Source organism: Motacilla alba, chromosome 5 (genome assembly GCF_015832195.1).
Source record: "Motacilla alba alba isolate MOTALB_02 chromosome 5, Motacilla_alba_V1.0_pri, whole genome shotgun sequence".
NCBI classification, from domain to species: Eukaryota; Metazoa; Chordata; class Aves; order Passeriformes; family Motacillidae; genus Motacilla; species Motacilla alba.
This window is the reverse complement of record NC_052020.1, coordinates 29,016,449-29,032,374: the sequence shown is the minus strand read 5'-3', so window position 1 is coordinate 29,032,374 and position 15,926 is coordinate 29,016,449. Positions and strand designations below refer to the sequence as shown.

General features: G+C 43.0%; 1 protein-coding gene across 3 annotated transcripts in view; it reads left to right on the top strand.

Moving 5' to 3' along the window:
* Positions 1 to 13,622, top strand: part of RAD51B (RAD51 paralog B) — a 367,919-nt gene extending 354,297 nt beyond the window's left edge. For all 3 annotated transcript variants that reach the window (XM_038138921.1, XM_038138920.1, XM_038138919.1), the window contains one exon: positions 7,059 to 13,622. In XM_038138921.1, coding sequence (XP_037994849.1) covers positions 7,059 to 7,210 — 152 coding nt within the window. In that variant the 3' untranslated portion in view covers positions 7,211 to 13,622. The remainder of the gene's footprint in view (positions 1 to 7,058) is intronic.
* The last annotated feature ends 2,304 nt before the right edge of the window (positions 13,623 to 15,926 follow it).

The window sequence follows — 15,926 nt, the reverse complement described above, 5'->3', positions numbered from 1 at the left end:
CCATGCTTCGAATTATTTTCTAGATTTGAAAACAGTGAGGCAATTTCTTCTAGTCTACTGTTCAGTTTCTCAGATGTGAAAGGTAAGATGTGAGGAGAAGGAAGGGTGAACCAAAGAAAAAGAAATCTCTCTTTTACAGTGTAGATGGCTCCCACAAGTGCCCATCACACACTTAGTCATGTCTTGCAGAAATCAATAGAAATGCCTGCACACTTCAAGTCTGCTCTCCTTAGCTTTATTACAGATAACACTACAGCCACCACTAAAATAAAATTTATTTTTCACTGCTTTTCCTGTTTGTTTACTCTTTTTATTTCTCTTCTGAAGCAGTGAAAATAGATTCTTAAGTTTCCTCTCTGATTCTCATGCTCTTGCACAGTGCTGCAATGTTTGGGTTGCGGTGAGCACTGCAGGGGAATGTTCTCTTCTTAAAATAAATCATGGAAACATTTCTGTTGGAATCAGGGCTTGTAGAAGTTTACTTGTTTTAAAAAAAGAAGAATGTCAGGCCAGCTTTGGCCTGGCACTATATCCCTTTAGAGGGAACAGACTTCTGATGCATGTCAGTGTATATGTACTGACATGTGTGTGTGTGTGTGTGTATATATATATATATGTACATACATATACACACACACACCAGTATACATACCAGTTACACTGGTATAACTGAGCACGGAAATCATCCTGTAAGAACACTGGACATGTTGGTCCTGTCAGACAGATCTGCAAATTCCTTAACTATCTCTGCTGCAAGTTAGTGTAAGTCAGGATGCTTTCTCTGTCAGCTTAGGGGTAGAAGGAGTTGATCTATCATGTGCACTGGCACTGCTGCTGAGCTGTTTCACACTTTGGAAATGAAGTTGATGCGCTCACACTCTCACATGTTTCTGGATATTTTAACAGGAGCACTAAACCCCCACTCCCTGCTTTAGCTGTAATATAAGCATGCAGCAGTATCACTTCTGTATGGGTTATAAGGGATGGTCTGGGCATCGCTGATGTCCAGGCAGCTGTCTGCTGTAGGCATAGCACAACCCCACTTAGATCAGAGTTTGCTGAAAGATCCTTCAAGCTGTTTGTGAGCAGCTTTTGAATTTCCATCAGGGAAAGGAAGCAGTTGTTTTCTGCACAGAAGTCTCTCTCAGATTGGCCCAAGTATGTGAAATGGCTACTTTGGTACACATCCAGCACAATTCATTCAATATTTTGTGTCAGGGTGCTTGTCATCAGTGGCATTTGCCCAGGGTGAGTCACACCTACCCAAGCAATGATATGAGAGAGCCCTCAAATATTTTTCATTTTCATTTTACAGGGTACAGCCCTGGTAAATTCATGATCATATTGGACCACACAGCACTTTATACAGCAGCTCCTTTTCTTCTAACCAGATTTCAGCCCAAGAGGAAACTACTTCCAAAAGAGATTCTCTGGTTCAGTATCCGTCTTTATTTTCCAAATGTTTCTTTCACCACACTGCTTTCTGGTTACACTGTAAATTTGAGTACACTCAAGATGTTTTTGCCTTCTTCCTCCACCCCAAAATTGGAGGAAAGCTGAACTATATGAAAATGAAGTTAGAACTGAGACCCTCAAGGAAAATGGCAGGAGGTGTAGAGGACCATGCAAGACTCTTTCCAGGAAATGGGCAGAAGGTTCATCACATGAGTCACTGTAACCTTAGATGACTAAATTCTTGAAGAATAAACTGTCAGGAATATGATACTGCTCAGGACAGTTCCAGAGGGAGACGAAACCTTCTTAAATAGCTGTTGTTTGGTTTTTTGTTCGTGATTCATTCCTGAGGAAATTGCTGAGTCTCTGGCCAGGAACGGGGCGGGGGGAAGCACAGGCAGTGCCAGCCCTCCTCAGTGGAGGCAGCAGGCAAGGCATGCTGGGTTGCACATCCTGCAACCAGCTGCTGCCTGGCACCAGCTCTCCTGCCCAAGGAGCTGAGAAGGGATCAGGAGCACTCCATGGCTGTCCTGCCCAAGTGAATAGAGTAAAACAGGATCACTAGTGCTCGTCTGCCAACTGAATCAATTCACAGCATGTTTTTGTGTACCAGCAGGTATGAGACCAAGAGGAAATGAAGATATTAAAACTCTAATTCCAGCTCCTTTTAAAAAGTTTTCTTGCTCTACCCACTCCAACCAGTTCACCAAGTTCTATCAATAAAACCGGCCCAAAGTTCTGAATTTGGATTTCAGAGATGGTTTAAGATTTTAAGCCAGTAACAACAGAAGTAGTCAGATGCCCTCCAGAGCTACCTTCAGAGGAGCTGAACTAGCGTTAACAGCACTGGGGAATGTTTACAGTAGTATCTTGAGTGTGGAGAAACCCCAACGTTCCAGCATGCTGCTGTCAGTTCCCATCTTGATGAGTTTCACCCAAGCATTTACCATTTCAGCATTAGTTCCATGTCTCATAATGCCATTTATGTAATGATTGCTGATTTGGTTCCCATTAAAATAATGATATTTCTTCAGCAAACCACTGCCTGTAAAAATCAAGCCACCCAGTTTCTCTTTAGATTGTAATAAAGGAAATAAATAGTAGCATACACATTGTTATTCCCAGAGAATGGGGGGCTTTCTTTCCCCTCTTTGAATACAAAGTTCAGACATCAGAATTAGGAATGTGAACGATCTGTTAAGGGCTGATGAATCCATCTCCTGCAAAAACAGTGTAGTTATTCCCCAGCAGATGTTCCTCAGGTACTATATTGATAAATGAGTGTACAGCTCTCCACAGTCAGAGAGAGTCATTTCTCTCTTAAAATTGAAGAAATGGAAGGTGCAGTTCTCTTAGGTCATCACAGTGCCACTGTACTTTGAGACAGTGTAGAATGACTCCTTGTATTATATATACCAGCACTTTGAGGAATTCAGTTTCACATGTCTTAAACAATGGGGGTTTCATCTCTTCCTGTGGGAGCCTGCTCTGCAGCCTAACTCGTTTCACCATCTGGAGTGTTTTCCTGAGTGTCTGCTCACTTTAAACTTTCTTTTAATTGTGTACCCACTATTTCTTCTTAAAGGTAATTTGCCAAAAGTTTCTGTTGTGCGAAATTCACATTCCCTTGTGCTCTTTTTTTCTTATGAGGATTGAGAAAACCCTGAAAGATTGATGACTTCTTCTCTTTGCTTTTTCTTCCTCAGAAATAATAAGTAATTAATAATATATAATATATGACTGCCTTTTTAGCCATTCATCTCAGTGATTTACAAGGAAGATCAACATTGTTGTACTCTTTTTACAGATGGGAAAAATTGAAGCACAGGGCAGGAAACAACTTGTCTGAGATCATTCAATGAGCCCATAGCAAGACTTGGATTTTTAAGCAGGTCTCCACAGTACTGCCCTACTTTTTCTTACTTTTTTTTTTTTTTTGGTCCAGTCTAGTTCCCTTTGGCTTTGTTGGAGTACCTAAGAAGGACAAACTTTCCATGAACTTTATTCAGAATTGCAATATTGTAACTGGAAGGTCAGCTTGTTGAATATTTAACAGTTACTATCTTTCCAGTGTGTTGGTCAAGCATCCTAATTAAGTAGTGATAAATAAAACCCACAAAGCATTTTAACAGACTAATTCAGTCCCTAGGGCCCCCGAGCTGAATTTCCTTCAGCTAGCCTGTGTTTTCCCAGTTGCAGATTGTGCAGATTGAACACTGTATATATCAAGCACACTCTTATCAGCACACTGCAGGGAGATTTCCTTCCTCCTCAGTGCCACCAGGCTTACTTCACCTGTCGTATTTCCCTTAGCTTAGTGGTTTTCAGTAAGTGTGTTTCTCAGAATCTGTATAGTTGCTGAATTATAAATCTTCCAGTTTGGAATCATAACACCACAATGTGTACAGCATGATACACATTGTGGGGAGTGATACTCAGTAGAGCTCTGAGCAGGCTTACCTGGGTGTGAGAACTCTCTGTGGGCTGCTAAGAGATTTCTCTTACTTGCCTTGACCCTTCTACCTGTCCAGTCTGTCATTTCAGTGAATATCTTTGGTGGGACTGGAGACACCTGAGCAGATGGTAAGATGAGTGTTGTTCCTCACCTCCACATGGGGAGGTGAGGGCAGCCAGCTCTGTGTGCTCGCAGTCTGGTGTGCAGGGGCCTCGGAAGTGCCCCACACTCTGGAGAGTGAACTGGCAGTGCTCACCACATAGGAGGTGCATCCCTCTGTGTGGATTGAGAATTGAGAAATCAGGGCTCTGGCTAGGCCAGAGTTAGAGCTGAGGGATAACACACAGATCCTCCTAGCTGCTGACCATTATCAAAGTATGCCAGCAAATGAATTCTCTGACGTCATTCCCCTACTGCTCCTTTAGGCCTCCTTCATTCCAGATGTCATTGCAGCAGCATCTGAGGATTTACTGAAAGCCACCGGACTGTTGTAGGGGCCATTAGCACATTACATTTGCTTTCAAATTGAGTTTGAGAAACTACCAAGCAATGTCAAGCCTATGTCTCCTGTCTATGTGAATAGAGGAAGCTAAGAAGCAGCAATGATTACATAAAGCAGGGAAATCCCCCCAGATTTCTCCCAGACTACCTCAAGCTGAAGCTGATTTGCATACATTCAGTACAAATAACTTTGCAATGGCTTCTAGCCCCATGAAAGGGTTACATGGCCTTACTTATAATGATATAATCAGGCCAGTTTTCCAAGTTGAATCACTTGGAGAAGATAACAAAAGATCAAATCAGATCCTATGTAGAAATCTAAGCAGGTTTATGTAGCACATAGGCCTGCTTGAGGTGCAGATCCAACTGGGTATTGCTATTCCACACAAAATCAACGGGAACTGTTCAGCACCTGTTAGTAACCAGCAGTTATTCTAGAAAAAACCCTGTGTTATGTTTTATAATTTGTGATTATGGATGAATGGTATCATACATGGCTTCCTATACAAACCCTGTTTGGTAGAAAATGGACCTTACTGAAAACTAGATAAAAGCTATGGTGTTCTTGTAGTTAAAAACTATGGTCATCCACTTTACAAAACCTGAGACTCATTTGGCCTGGAATTCCTGAGTGATGCTGTTCAAAAAGCAGTGGTGTTAAACCTGTGATTTGTTTTAAACATCATGGTTTAACAGAAACAAACAAGTAAGCAAAAAGAGACAGCATATTGAAAATGCACAGTTACTGGGCTATCTAAAACTCAAAAATGTAGTTGGCTAATATGACACTACAAAACTATTTTTCATTATCTTTTATACACTAAGAATGACAATATTCATAAGCCTAGTATATCATGACTATGGAATGTCTGGACTCTTCTTGATTTGTTTGTTTGTTTGTTTGTTTGTTTTAATAGTATGAGAATATAGACTTCTCAGAGGCTCACTATGAGCTGTTTCTTTGGAAAGAATTGCTTGCTTACTCTTTCCTATCTTTTTATTGAAATAAGTTCTCAGATACATTTTCTGTCAGCCCTCTCCCAAAGCTAGATGGAGTATAGACAACTTCACTTATTCTCTCCCAGTAAATTCACAGAAGGACTTCCTGTACATTTTTTGGGTTGTCAGGTCAGCTCTGTATTAACATTAAGTACAGTTGGGTAACGCTGTAGGTGCCTTGCAGTAAATACCAAAGCTATTTTAAACAGTCTTAGAGGTGCTTTTTTCAGTGTAGCATATTTCCCTTGAGGAATATGGAAAATTAGAGTTATCATCATTGTCAGTATGGTTATACCAGGATAGCTGTATGAGCAACTCTTTTCTAGTGTAGTTGCTTTTTCATATAAGTAACAAACAGGGCTAAAGAGCAAGAGGAAAACTGAGACACAGCTTACTTTGACAACCTGTGTAATAAGCCTTGTGTTTCTTCTACAATATCACCCCTGTTAATCATGGCTTGTTATGGTGAAATATCCTGCCTTTTACTTTCTTCCTTTCAGGTTTATTGACTTTCTTCAAAGCTTTGGTACAGCACAGTAGGAATCAGTCCAGGTATGAGCTGGCTATTCTGCAGAGTCCTTCAGGCACCTGAAGGCTCTCTGTGCTATGATGGAGTTTGTCTCAGTGGGTCAGCTGCAGAGACTGGCAAAGAAATACATATTTGAGTAGGCCTGAGATCCCTTGCAACACAGTTAATAGCAGCAAACCTGAGGACATGGCATGATCTGACTGATGCTTAGTACCTTCAATATTTTGGTCCTGGTAACTGTTTCTTCAGTTTGTGTTCATCACCTTGCAGGTTGCTCAGGAAGGCTTTCATTTCGGTTTTAAATATTTCCTCTCACAAACAACAGTCTGTTTTCTACATAAAGTGTCTAATCACAGTTATATAATATCCTTTATTTACAAAGAGAGCTTCATCTCAAAGCACTTTATAGTCCGTCATTGACAGAGGACTAAGACTAGAAGAGGAGCAGTTAATACTGGTTGGAAGCAGGCTCTCATCTCAGCCTAGGTATTAATAAAGCATGTAAAGTGGAGCCATAATATTCTCTTTGAATCCAAGTCAATTTGCTATTAGTTAGAAAATATATTTGCTATTAGTTAGAAAATATATTGCTATAAGCTGTGCTCTGTTTAACTTTAGAAAATGTGTTTGAACTGTCGAACATGAGCTGTAGTAGAGAATGTCCATCTTCTTGCACATCCCATTCTCTGTTCGTAGGTACTGGCTACCAAAAATCAGTTTTGGAAAATTAGGGTGGTGCAAAGTACTCTAGCAAGTACAGTATTCTCAGCAAATACATGCTAGCCTTAGAAGAGCTCTGGCAAAGAATGGTAAAAGGGCCTCAACTAGTCTAAAGGCTCTAGAGCACATCAGAAAGTTTACCAGCCAGAATGAGAAGGAGAGTTTGGACAGTGGTAACTAGAAGAACAACCAGACAGGCAGAAAAAAGAGGATCATTACATGCATGTCAATCCATTTTCAGCAGATCTGTACCATTAGTTCATAGTGAACTTATTACCTTGATTTGTTTTGTGTATTAAATGGGTTTCCAAGTGTTTTTTTGCTGGAGGAAATGGCAGCTTTGCAGTCTCATTCAGAAATATTGTGATTGAGGTGTCTTGTCTTTATTGTGTCTTTCAGACCAAAAGGATGAAAATAATTTAGTTTGGGAAGGAACCAATCCTGCCCTGCAGCCCATACGAGTGAGGAACACTGCCTTGAAAGATACTTTACATGATGCTGCTTTACCCAGCACTACTGGTGAGACTTCAGGAAATACATCAAATCTATAGAAAGGACAAATGAAACCTCCCCAAAGACTTGAATGAATGATGACATTTGTTTTCAAATCTCTGGTGAAGCAGAGAGTGAACATTCTTCTTTTTCCTTCTCTTCAAAGACTAACTTTAAAACCAAGTGCTCTTCTTTGTATATGTGGGGCCATAATTAACTCTGAACTTATGAAAAGCCTGTCTTTTGTTTAGGTTCATTTAAGTGACTTAATAATAAAAGCCTCTGAACAACATACATGGTACTGAAGAAGCGTAGGCCACATGTGCCTTCCTATTTCACCTCACCACCTCATCAATTTGGAGGAATCAATGGCCAAGCACAGGAGTGTCCACAGCCCAAAATACAGTGAAATGTTCACTGGTTTTTTTTAAGAGAATGATAAGCCCACTCAGTGGCTTGATTACAAAGCAATAGTACAGTAAGTACTTACTCCTGTAACTCACTTGGAAATCATCAGAGATGATGTAAGAGTTACAAATAGCGGGGCTCAGACTGTTCAGAATGTTAGGAGATCAGGTAGCAATCTAAACGGTGGGAAGATCGATGTGTATTACAGCTGCTCAGCTTTCTCTGTCTTCAAAGCACTTTTGAAGTATTCACAACATGACTGCAAACCACAGAACTGTTTACTCACCTTACAGACTTAGAGAATGTATGACTTGCTCAAGGCCACTAAAAGCATCGCTGGCTGTGATCAGGATCTGTTCCTGGCTGTTCAGCCTATAGGAAAGCCATGGGTTCAGTTAGTGCCAGCTGCCGCTGCAGTCACCATTGGCCCGAGAGGCTGGTTCTGTCCTCTGCCATCACAGGGAAAGCCTCCCTGAGCACACTCTTGAGAAGCAGAGTAACCTGTACAGAAATATGAGAGGTCTGAAGTACTGCCAAAATGGCTGTAGGTAACCCAGCAAGGAAATGAGCTGCAGTGAGGCCACCTGGGGCAGCCAGGCAGGCAGGTTGCCATCTGCTGTTTGCTGGGCAATCTGGGGGTGATGAGAGAGTTCCTGGAAGTACGTGGCCCCTACTAAAAAGTACTGCACACTGCTAAGGCTGGCAGTGCTAGAGATATGGAAGCTGATGTTGCATCACTCCCAGCCACCAGACAGGATGGCATGGAGGAGCCAGCTCTGCAGCTCTCTGCTTGCACACTTGCTCACACAGCTTTGGGCTCTCCTGTAACAAGGAAGTTCCTATCACAACAAGGAAGCTACTGCATTTCAATAAGCTACTTCTAAAAGTAATACATTTCACCCTGGGGAAGAGCAATTTTCCAGCTTCAGTGTTACCAGTTTTGTACTTTGAGGAGACCTTTGTAACATGTAATTTTAATTTTGTTTTAGCTAAGATTTAGATTTTCTTTTTGACAGTGCTGCACTACCAGCCACTCAAACCCTGCCGAACTTGCTTGTAGCCATTTATCTGAGTATCTTGTAAATATTTGGTAGAGCACTCAGACAGAGAAGTGTTTTTTGCTCTTACAGTCACATGCCTGGTTCCAGGACCTTTAAGAAGTACAATAGACTGAAGGCAGGGAAAATTCCACTGAGATGCATTCAAGTCTCCAAGGAGCAACTGCACTCTGTTTAGACTAAAATTTCTCATTGCTGTCTCTCCCTATTTAAAAAAAAAAAAAAAAAAAAAAAAAGGAAGGACTGAGAGGGGAAGCTAGAGGGTTTCATTATTATAAACACCAGAATGCAAGCAGTTTTCACTCATTTCTGTCATATTGCAGAGCTGTTTGCAGTTGGAGAGGGAGATAAGCTTTTCAATGCTCTCTGCACTACCTGGGAAATTTCCATCAAGTTTTAAAATGTTTTACAAACATCAGTGAATTAAAGCTTAATCCCCTTCTTCTCATCCCCATGAAGCAAGTACAGTTTAAAGAGAGGGCTAATGAGACTAAAATAGTTGTGCTTTGCTGAGGTCACAGGGGCAGCGTGGTAACAGAACCTGGGTCTTTGAGTCCCAGCTTTCTGTCTTACACCAAAAAACAACACACATTCCTACACCACAAACAACACTCATTCCCTCCCTTTCCAAGACTTGCTCTACTTCCCTCCCTAAGATATAGTGAAAACATGCTGGCATCACACCTTGACACAACCTTGGGTTTTCCCCCTTGCTCACAACTGCTGTCCCATGGAATTAAGATGTTGAAAAGATCAAAGAGGGGTGTGAGGTTGGGGGAAAAAAAATCAAGTCATTGCTCTATCTGCCTCGGGCATATTCTGCCTCCATTGCTGCCAGTGAAGTTGGTGTTCTGTTGGGAGCAACCTCAAACATGTTTGTATGTACTTCCATATCATATTCGGGCAGAACTGTGGTAAAAATACCATCATCAACAAGAGAGCTTCGCTGACAAGAAAATTGGACAGATGAGCCAATAAGTCACTCCTGTATTGACTAGATGTAATTTCATTATCCTTCTCTATGTGATCTGCATTTCTTACTGCTTCTTATTATTAGCATGCTGTAACTGCAGCTGCAGCCACCTCTTTCACCTCTTCAGAAGAGAGGGATAATCCATCAGCCAGTTCTTCTCCAGTGGTATGAGTGAGATTTTTACCAGAGAGATTAATGGTTAGTTGAAGAGAATTGTTCCCAACAGGGCCAAGCAAAAAGCAATGTGCATGAGATGAAGACAAGGAAACAAATCTATAGATTTAAAACTCTTAAATTATTTTCCCCTTAGCTTCCCTTGTTCACACTGATAGATAACCAGACATGCAAAGCTGGATGTATATTGACAGTGACCACTGTAAGCAGAAGAGCTTCTCGTACTGTGCAAACAAACCTGAAGTCAGTCAGCTACCAAAAACAGATCAGTATGTACCAGCTATTCCAGCCCTTGTAGATGAGAGACACTGGGATGAAAATCAGTCCTCCTGTCTCTCCCGTGACCTTACAATGTACCCCAGCATCAGAACCTTTGGCCTCTTAATGCTGTTGCCTTTTGTGACAAGGCTCCAGCATTGGTCCTTGGGTAGGCTGCTTCTCTAGCACCCTTCCCTGCAGAGGATCCAGACTCAGTGCAAATGCTGTACACAGTGCTCATTTCATTCCCTGCTGAAAGGCAGCCAGGCCTGAGGTGGAACATGGCAAGCACTTTGCCGCACCTGGCAACTCCACACAGCTGCTGAAAACAAGCGAGGAAGAAAGCAGTGTACAAATGCAGGGGAATTTTCACATAGGCAGGATGTAATTAGCAGAGCTGGAATTTGGCCAGGACACTGGGGTTAAAACACTCGCTTGCAGGTAACACACTGGGATCTTTCATAATTCAAATGCTCAGGATCTCCCATTTCCATTTTACCTGGAAGATGTCAGAGGACTGTTCCCTATTTAATGGCCATGGGCAGCTCTCGAACATCTGACACAAAGGAAGAAGTGTCTAAATGGTGCTGCACCTGCAGAGCTTCTCTGCCAGCAACTGCCCACCATGAACAACAGCTGAAAAGATCACATCCTGATAGGACCACGGCTGCACCACCGTAAAACACACCTCCATGCCTTGGGGTTCTCTTCACCCCTAACTCTCATTATTCAGTTTTCAGGTCAAATTCCTTCCAAACAGACAGAAAGATGATAAAATTAGGGCAGCACCTTACACACAAAACACAACAAAGAGAATATTACTATTAGATGCTGCTTCATACTTATTCTCTGCCATTTGAAATAATACCAGATAGCTATTGGACAACAGAGAATTTAAATGAAGCACTTCTCCCCAGTGTTGATGAGTGAGCTTTTCCAGCTGGCCTTGCTGGTAATACACAGAGCATAAAGAGCTTTTGCCACCTTCTTCCTTCCAGCAGGGAAATCATGTTCAAAGCAGCAAAACATTTTTTTCCACTTCATGATCTCACTTTTGGTAAAAGCAATTTTTCTGTTTACTATAAAGATGTTGAATGCCCACAAAAGATCAGGGAAGTCACTCATGAAGCTCACATGTGTAAAGTCTGCATTATGTTTCTACCATGATGTGGCCCACAGTCCGAAATATAAATAATTGCAAATCTCTAACCCCTTGGCAGTCAGGCCTGCAGACATGTCCAAGATCTGACCTCCCCTGTGTGGTGCAGTGTGTGCAAGCAAAACAAGAAGTGTTCCTGCCATCTGAAAAAGCATAATCTCTACATCAGTAAGTCATAAAAAAGGGACCCCTCCTCTGCCTCTGAGAGCTTACCATGCCAACCTTTGGTTTATTTTAGGGAGGGGATGGTTTGTATGCCCAGGCTGCCATGGAAGCCCCTTCTTTGTCAAGTGTTGTTTAATACAACCACCAACCAAACTTGACGAGAGTACCTCAGTCAGTGGGACAACAAACCTACAGACAGCCTCTCATGGCAAAATGCACTGGGGAGAGTAAAGAACGGGCAGCTGCAGGCAACAGGAAATCCAGCACTAATAAATAAAATGTCTTATAGCCAGAAAGAGGAAATAAACAGCAGCAGCACAAACTGAGAGGACAGAAGAGAGCATAACTGTGGCATGGGAATCACTGAGTTACAGTGAGCTTATTTTTACAGAACGTTGTCCCAGTTTGTTATGTGTTCAGACTGCAAGAAGAGTGGGGGAGTGGGGGGACTGCTCAAAGAGAGGGTCTCTATCAGAAGTTGTCAACAACCACTGTAATTAAGGAAGCAGCCAGAGCACACACAACCAGAGCTGCTGCCAAAGTGAAATGAAAGCATTTTTTGTTTTCAGCTGTAGCCCCAAAGGATAATAAAAGATGGTTCTACTATGCCAAGTGAGAAGCTGCAGGGACACCGTTTCTAGATGGCCCTCCTCCCATCTTTCCAAAATTATACACTGTGGGGAAGCAGCAAGTTACTGTTCCTGTGTGCTTTCAGAGCCCATGCCTGCACACCCCATCTGCCTGCAGCCACCTGGGAAGGCCAGCCACAAGACAGGTGGGCCCCCAACCACCATGGTGACAATGGAGGTGGCACCAGCTGAGCTCTGCCCCCAGCCAGTGGGTTGTGCTGGCACTGCTTGGTTCAGACTGCTGAAGCAGCAACACTGAGTATTTCTCCCCTTGCCCTCAGCTATGGGTTTCACCACAGTCCCACAGCATTGCCACCACCAGTGGGAGCCGCCGTATTCAGAAGAGTCACACCCCGCTTTCCTCCTGAGGGCAGCTGCATTTAGGGGGCTCACTGGTGTCTTGGCAAGGAGCCTCGTTCATGGCCGCTCTTCTTGCTGCTGACAGCATAGGTGGCCTGCGCCCATGCAGCGGCAGGTGCTGGGGAGCAGCATGTGGGCTGGCAGAGCCGAGGGGGTTTGGTACGGATCTTCTCAACCACGGGATGTGAAGCTTTCACTGGTGGCTGCAGAAACTGGTGTGCAGGTTCAGCAAAGGGAAAGAAGTCATTCAGAAATTGCATGCATATTTCTGAATTCATTCATTGCGTGGCGTTTGCTTTTCATCCTCCCCCCAGGTTCTGTGTGCATTGCTGGCATTCTCTCCCAATCCTATATAATAATTCCCAGGTCTCCACAAGCCACTGCCTGCCAATGGAGCCCACAGTCACTGGCCCGCCAGCCCGGTCACATGAAAAGTTACACGCAAAGGTTTAATGCTTTCTCCTGACCCCAGCCCCTGTTCCTGTGAATCCCCTGCAGTGTTTTCTTAATCAGGTGCCAGGGAAGCTTTGCACTGAGCAGGGTGCTAAGAAGGTGGCTGTTTAGCTGCAGAATTTCCACACTCTTTGAGCTCTCTCCCGAGCTGTAAATGCAAGCAGTGGAACCAGGCGAATGTCTGACAAGGCTGCCATTTAGACCTGAAGCTGCTTTCCAACCAAAGGCACATCGCGATTGCCTCACTTGCTCTATCCCAACTGCTGCACTAATGGTTAATTGCTTCAGCAAGTATGGAAATCACTTCTCAAAGCCTGCATACAAGGTACACAGCTATGGTCCGGTAGAATTTTAGCCTTTGCTGGACATTGACAATCTGTCTGTTACTAGGGAGTCAAAAAGAAAATACAGCCCTTCCATTACCGAATTCTAGATGATGCAGGTATTTAGTTCATCACACAGCTTGTGAAAGTGGAAACTTTTGTGTCACCCTTATATATATGACATATCAGAAAAAACACATGCTTTTGGAGAATCTCAAATGGAAGTGATCTTTTAATAAATCTGGACGACAGGCAGAAATATTCAAGGGCTGTTTCTGATGTATCAGCAGCTACAGTAGTTTCCTGCTATCAGTGTGATGTGAGGGAGGGCAGGTATCTCCTGCAGGAAGAGTTCTTGTCTTCCACCGGATGTTTTTATGCTCAGCTTTTGGAAGCGTGGGAGCTGTGTCTAGCAGTCAGGGCCTAATGTTCCTCTGGGTTTCATTCAGACCACAGAAAGACAAACCAGTTGCACCTTTGTGCCAAACAGTTGGATAATCAAACTGAGCATTTGGTTTCAGTTTTGGTTTTTGGTTGGTTTTTTTTGTTTTGTTTTGTTTTTTGGGGTTTTTTTTTTTTTTGTTTGTTTGTTTTTTTTGAAAGGGAAGGGTCCAGCTTGTTATGAACTCCAGCCTGTACTTACATTTTTGTGGGTTTAAATGAAAAGACCAGGTAAAGTTTTAAGTGGCAGTCTGTTCATATTGTTCTGATTTAAGCTCCATCATTATCAACATAACTTTTAAAAACAAACAAAAAAAAAAGCCCCCAAACTGACAGTGTTTTTCAAATTCTCTGCTTTTCTCATAATTTTCAAAAGTGTAGTGTATTCATAAGTGTAAGCCTGTCCTGCTTGGCTGATTGGCTGTTTGATTATTTCTTTATATTATATTACATTGTTTCATTCTTAACTGTAAGCCAGCAAAATCATAAAATCTGAGTTCTAGTCTCAGTTACACTCAAACATAGCTACTGAAAAGGTTTGTCTAACTTCTTAGTATATATGGCATTTAACAAACTTTGCTTAAATTTGTATTCCCAACTCAATCCAAACAGGAGTTGAGAAATCTTGCTTCTCCCAGATGAGAGCATGCCCGAATAATATAGGAATTACTTTTCTCACTCAAAAGCATTATAAAATGCATGCATAAGTACTGGGGTTTAATCAGCCAGTGCTGTCTCTTTATTTAAAAGAAAAACTTCTTTAACCCTTCGGGAGAGATTCAAGCTACCAGTGACAATGGAGACAGGTCTGAGCACCCAAATGGAAACATATGTAGAAAAAAGGATAAGTCGGTGATGTCTGTGGCTGTAGTCAGCTGGCATTGTCCACCCTGCACACAACAGCCAGGAGACCAGCGAGGAGAATTTTCCATTTCTGGAAAGTGCAGTGAAATGGGGGAACACAGTGATCTCCAAATTGTCTTTCCTTCTATGAAGTATTGTCTTCAGGACACTGCTTGACATTCATTCAGTCAAATATTTTGACAATTTGAACAAATAAGCAGGAAATGGTTTTGATTTTTGGCTCCAATGGGCCATTTGTGAAGAAGAATAAGTAGCGCAGCATGTGCCATGTCTCTTAAATACCCTTGTTTGCCAGAAACATATGCAGTGTGTTTCCCAGGCTGTGGAAACAGTTATCATTTCCAGTCCACCAAGTCACCCTTCTCTCTCCACACACCATCCCCAACCCCGCATCAGGATGGGGTGAAAGGAAGCATCACTCTGAATTACTCTGCTGTTACCTGTTCTTGAGGAGAGGATGCCTGTGCACATAAGACGTTTTTCTGTGCACGTTGCTGAGAAGGATTGTGATTGCAGTCACTTCACAGTGGCACAAAAGAGGAGTAGCAAGCCGAGGTGGGGCATGCACAGGCACCGGAGAGGCAAACCTGCCCCTCTCTCCACACTGCTCTGCAGAGCCAGGCGGGTCTGTGAGCGTGCTGCAGCATAGCTTCACAGGAGCCCTGGGCCAGGGCGCTGCGCTTGGGGAGATGCCAGAGGAGCTTTTGTCTGTGCTTTCACTGCGGGTTTAAGTAGTTCGATTAGCATTTGGGTCAGAGCACATGGAGCAGCCCCGGCTGGGGTGGGAGAAGTCACACTGTGAGGCCACACTTGAACGTGGCCACTTTACTGCACCGCCCCGGGTACAAAGCCTGCCTGTGTGGGGCACGTCCCGCCGTGCGTCACACTTTCGTTGTCAGTGGCAGCCATGGGTTGCTGGGGGGTGACACAATAACTTCTTTATGCTTAAAAGAATAACGGGAGGAATCGTGGGAGACTATTGGAAGCATTGCAGCAAAGAAGTGGTTTGGCTTTTGTCTGTCCCTCAAGGTAAGGTGCCCAGGCAGCCACTGAGCTGCCTCTGCTGTCCTGGAAGGAGCACGAGCAAAGCAGCAGCAAGGGTGAATGCAGGGCTTTGGGTGGAAGAGGACTTAAAGAAACACCCAAGGTATCTCTGTGGTAAAAACATGGTAAAACTGCTTATTTAGGGTAGAGTTTTACAGCAGCTCCCTCTAAAGTCTGGGCTGCTGCAACCTTGTCACCCCCACTGCCTTCAACACAAGAACAGCCACACAGGGAATCAGCTCAAAGAGCTGATCTGTCTGGAAATTAAACTGTGCTCTTAATTACAAAATAAAACTTGGCTTTACTAGAATATCTCAAAGTTTCATTCAAAGACAACTGGAAAAATAAAAAGAAGAGGACGTGAAAAGGGTCAAAACAGACAGAAATTTGAAAAAATACTAATGCAAACTACAAAAGTTAGTTAAATCTCTTACTGTATCTATCACTGTCTCCTTTGCCAGCTCCT